This window comes from Protobothrops mucrosquamatus, unplaced genomic scaffold, assembly GCF_001527695.2.
Source record: "Protobothrops mucrosquamatus isolate PMUCROS unplaced genomic scaffold, P.Mucros_1.0 scaffold3940, whole genome shotgun sequence".
Lineage (NCBI taxonomy): Eukaryota > Metazoa > Chordata > Lepidosauria > Squamata > Viperidae > Protobothrops > Protobothrops mucrosquamatus.
Window position 1 is genome coordinate 131,427 of NW_015389883.1, and position 4,050 is coordinate 135,476.

General features: G+C 47.4%; 1 protein-coding gene across 1 annotated transcript in view; it reads right to left on the reverse strand.

The window, feature by feature from the left end:
* Positions 1-4,050, reverse strand: part of PSMD1 (proteasome 26S subunit, non-ATPase 1) — a 31,816-nt gene that overhangs the window by 4,812 nt on the left and 22,954 nt on the right. The window contains exons 14-16 of the mRNA XM_015827773.1: positions 3,297-3,493; positions 1,906-2,001; positions 1,218-1,282 (exon numbers count right to left, since the gene is read on the reverse strand). Coding sequence (XP_015683259.1) covers positions 1,218-1,282; positions 1,906-2,001; positions 3,297-3,493 — 358 coding nt within the window. The remainder of the gene's footprint in view (positions 1-1,217; positions 1,283-1,905; positions 2,002-3,296; positions 3,494-4,050) is intronic.

Below are 4,050 nucleotides of genomic sequence, written 5' to 3' on the forward strand. Positions count from 1 at the left end.
TTACTGGGCACAATGGCACACATCAAAAAATGAAATTTAGTTGCCGGCTCTCAAAGTGAAACACATACATGACACACACCTAAAACGTACTATATACAACGTATGTATAGACCCACACCCCTACATATACGTAACAAATAAATATTAAATACTGTCCATCTTGAATATATAATGGAAGGAGGAATATATCCACCCAAAAACATACACAACACACATATACACATGCCATACCCACACACACAAACCCATATTCTCCAAAGCGCCTGAAGGCAGGACAAGAAGCAACGGATGGAAACTAATCAAGGAGAGAAGCAACCTAGAACTAAGGAGAAACTTCCTGACAGTGAGAACAATTAACCAGTGGAACAACCTGCCTCCAGAAGCGGTGAATGCTCCAATACTGGAAGTTTTTAAGAAGAGACTGGACAGCCCTTTGTCCGAAATGGTATAGGGTTTCCTGCCTGAGCAGGGGGTTGGACTAGATGACCTCCAAGGTCCCTTCCAACTTTATTATTATTATTATTATTATTATTATTATTATTATTATTATTATTATTATTATTATTATTATTATTATTATTATTATTATTATTATAACCCAAGGTGGCATTTCCACTGGACACTTTTCCCAAAAGGTTTCCACAATTTTGGCCACTACTGTAGTTCTGAATTTCTAATGTCCTCCCAGTTGACCTTCTAGAGAAGCGAGAGCGCCCTTCTCCTCTCTCCTCCTCATTTCCACAAACACCACTCCCTTCTCTCACTGATGATGTTACCTAGTTGGGTAATGAAACGCCTGCAAGAAAACAAGCCACAATCCAGCTGAGAGACCACCAAGGACCCTACAGTCCTGCTCCTTCCCTCCCCCAGCCCGGCTTTAAACACGGAAAATTTCTCCCCTTCCCCACGCTTTTTAAAATCCCACCTACGAGAACTCCGAAATATTTTTTTTCCCCAGCAGACGATATTTGATCAACCGAGCCAGCTTTTTCGCGGAGGTTTCGCGCAAGCACCAAGGAACGGGTCCTCTCGTGCGAACTGGAGACCGTCGCTGGAAATCGGAACCAGAGCTTCCCAGCCAGTCTCGACAACGACAACGACAACAACAAAAAAAACCCAACCGGTTTACACAGGACAAAACCAATACTCGCAACGTCGAGAGACCAAAAAAAAAAAATTCTGGCTCCGACCGGATTGCGGGAAAATGGCGACTGTACCTGAACAAAATAAAGCCCAGAGATTCGACAGCCGCCCGTCTGACGTCATCGTTCACATCGCTCACCTACGAAAAAGAAAAAAAGAAAAAAAGAGAGAGCAGAAATTAGCCTAAATATATGGAAATCACTCGCGCGGATTTGTTACCCCTGTTTCCTGAGCATTTATTACCCCCGTTTCCCTGAAAATAAATCCTAACTGGAAAACAAGCCTGATTTTTCAGGATGCTCGTAATATAAGCCCTACCCCCAAAATAAGCCCCAGTTAAGATTGTCAGCCATACTGTGTTTCCCCAAAAGTAAGCCCCCCCCCCAAGAAAGTAACCCCCAGCTTGATTTTCGGGGATGGGCCTAATATAACATGGTTGTTAAGTGAATCTGGCTTCCCCATTGTCAGACAGTCGCAAAAGGGGAGCCCATGACCCCGGGGACACCGCAGGCTGACTGCAACTGTCCTAAGTCCATGTCAGTTGCCAAGCATCTGGATTCTGATCGTGTGACCCTGAGGATGCTGCAACGGTCGTGAGTGTGAAAAACAATCGTAAGCCACTCTCTCCAGGGCCATTGTAACTTCGAACCGTCACAAAATGAACGGTTGTAGGTTGAGGACTACATTCATTCATTCATTCATTCATTCATTCATTCATTCATTCCAATTTCTACGGTTTACTCCAGAGTAAGGAGCCCTCACCGCCACGTGCAACAGACGCCTGATGGCTTTGTTGTTTCCTGAGCCGCAATAAGCCATTGCGACGGTATACATCCCCGAACGGCGGAGAATTGGGTCCTGGAGAAAAGAAAAAAAAAAGCGTTATAAATTTCAGGAAAAAACGGCCAAATTCAGGGCCACGATAACTGTTTTTGCCCACAGATCGATCTCCAGGAAGGCCTAGAAAGATCTCTATCGAAAGCCACGCCAGGGAAGACTTTGTAGGGATGAATTAATAAGATTTATTAGAAACCGATAAAAGAAAATATTGATAGCTCAGGGTTGAACTGTGGGCTCCTGAGGGCTCTCTGAGCTGGGCTACTTTCTTGGAGACGTTTCACGAACCAACTAGGGAACGGCATCAGTGCACGAGGGAGGGAGGAGGGTTGCTCTGTTTATAGACTAATAGCTTCTCCTGTCAGTGTTAGTAGGGGTTGTGGTTTTCTCCTTGGTGATTCCTTGGTTAGGCTGTTGTTTTCTTTATGTTTTCTCCAATTTTCCCCACAACAGCAACCCTGTGTGAGGTGGGTTGGACTGACAGAGAGGGACTGGCCCAAAGTCACCCAGCTGCCTTTCTCACCTAAAGGTGAAACTAGAACTCACCGTCTCCGGGTGATTGGCCCAAAGTCACCTAGCTGCTTTCATGCTTAAGGCGGGACTAGAACTCACCATCTCCTGCTAGCTGGCCCAAAGTCACCTAGCTGCTTTCCTGTCTAAGATGGAACTATAACTCCAAGTCTCCTGGTGACTGGCACAAAGTCACCCAGCCGGCTTTCATGCCTAAGGCAGGACTAGAACTCACCATCTCCTGGTGATTGGCCCAAAGACACCCAGGCAGCTTTCATGCCTAAGGCAGGACTAGAACTCACCATCTCCTGGTGATTGGCCCAAAGTCACCCAGCCAGCTTTCATGCCTAAAGCGGGACTAGAACTCACCGTCTCCTGGCAATTGGCCCAAAGTCACCCAGCCAGCTTTCATTGCTAAGGCAGGACTAGAACTCACCATCTCCTGGTGATTGGCCCAAAGTCACCCAGCCAGGTTTCATGCCTAAGGCGGGACTAGAGCTCACCGTCTCCTGGCAATTGGCCCAAAGTCACCCAGCCAGCTTTCATTGCTAAGGCAGGACTAGAATTCACCTGTCTCCTGGTGATCGGCCCAAAGTCATTCTTTCACGGCTAAGGCAGGACTTTAACTCGTGGTCTCCTGCTTCCTAGCCTGGTGCTTTAACCACTAGACCAAAGTGGCCCTTCGTAACCCATAGTCATCCCCCAGAAAGCACCAGGTTGGGGGATAGATGCTCCAAAGTCAAATACTGGCAGTTCTTTCTAAAAAAAAGAAAAGAGCGCTGAGAAAGAGGGGGGAAAAAACTCACCTTATCTCTGCAGAGGCTCTCTATGAGGGCATCGGCTTCCTCCATGCGCCCGTACATCACCAAGGCGATGCCAACGGCCAAGCCCCGTAAAATCTTCTCGTGCTGGGTCTCCTGGGCATAGCCCACCATGTCCTCAATGGCCTGGGCGTTTTTCGATCCCAGCATCACCAGGCCCAAAGCCAGACCGGCCGCTTCGCCTTTCGGGTGGGAAAGAATAAAGCGGCATCAAGACAGAATGGAGGATTCCCTATTCTTTGCTTACGTATCTTCATCTTTTATACTACCAGCGAACAAAAATCATAACAAAAATTATATTGAAAAAAAAAAGATGACTTCTTTGATCGGAAAGACTCTCAAGTCGGTCCATTAACCAGCAAGTTGAAGAGGCGTGGACTTCAACTCCCAGAATTCCGCAGCCAGCTGTCCCTCAGTGAGGAAGATGGGTGGTTTTAAACTAACGGACTCACGGAGTGGGAAGGGACCTTGGAGGTCTTCTAGTCCAACCCCCTGCTCAGGCAGGAAGACCTATACCAGGGGTAGGCAACCTTGGCTCTTTTTTGACTCGTGGACTTCAACTCCCAGAATTTCTCAGTCAGCATGGGGGAACTATGGCCCCTTCATGACTTGTGGACTTCAACTCCCAGAATTCCTGAGCCAGCATGGGGGAACTATGGCCCCCTCATGACTCGTGGACTTCAACCCCCAGAATTCCTGAGCCAGCATGGGGGAACTATGGCCCCCTCATGACTCGTGG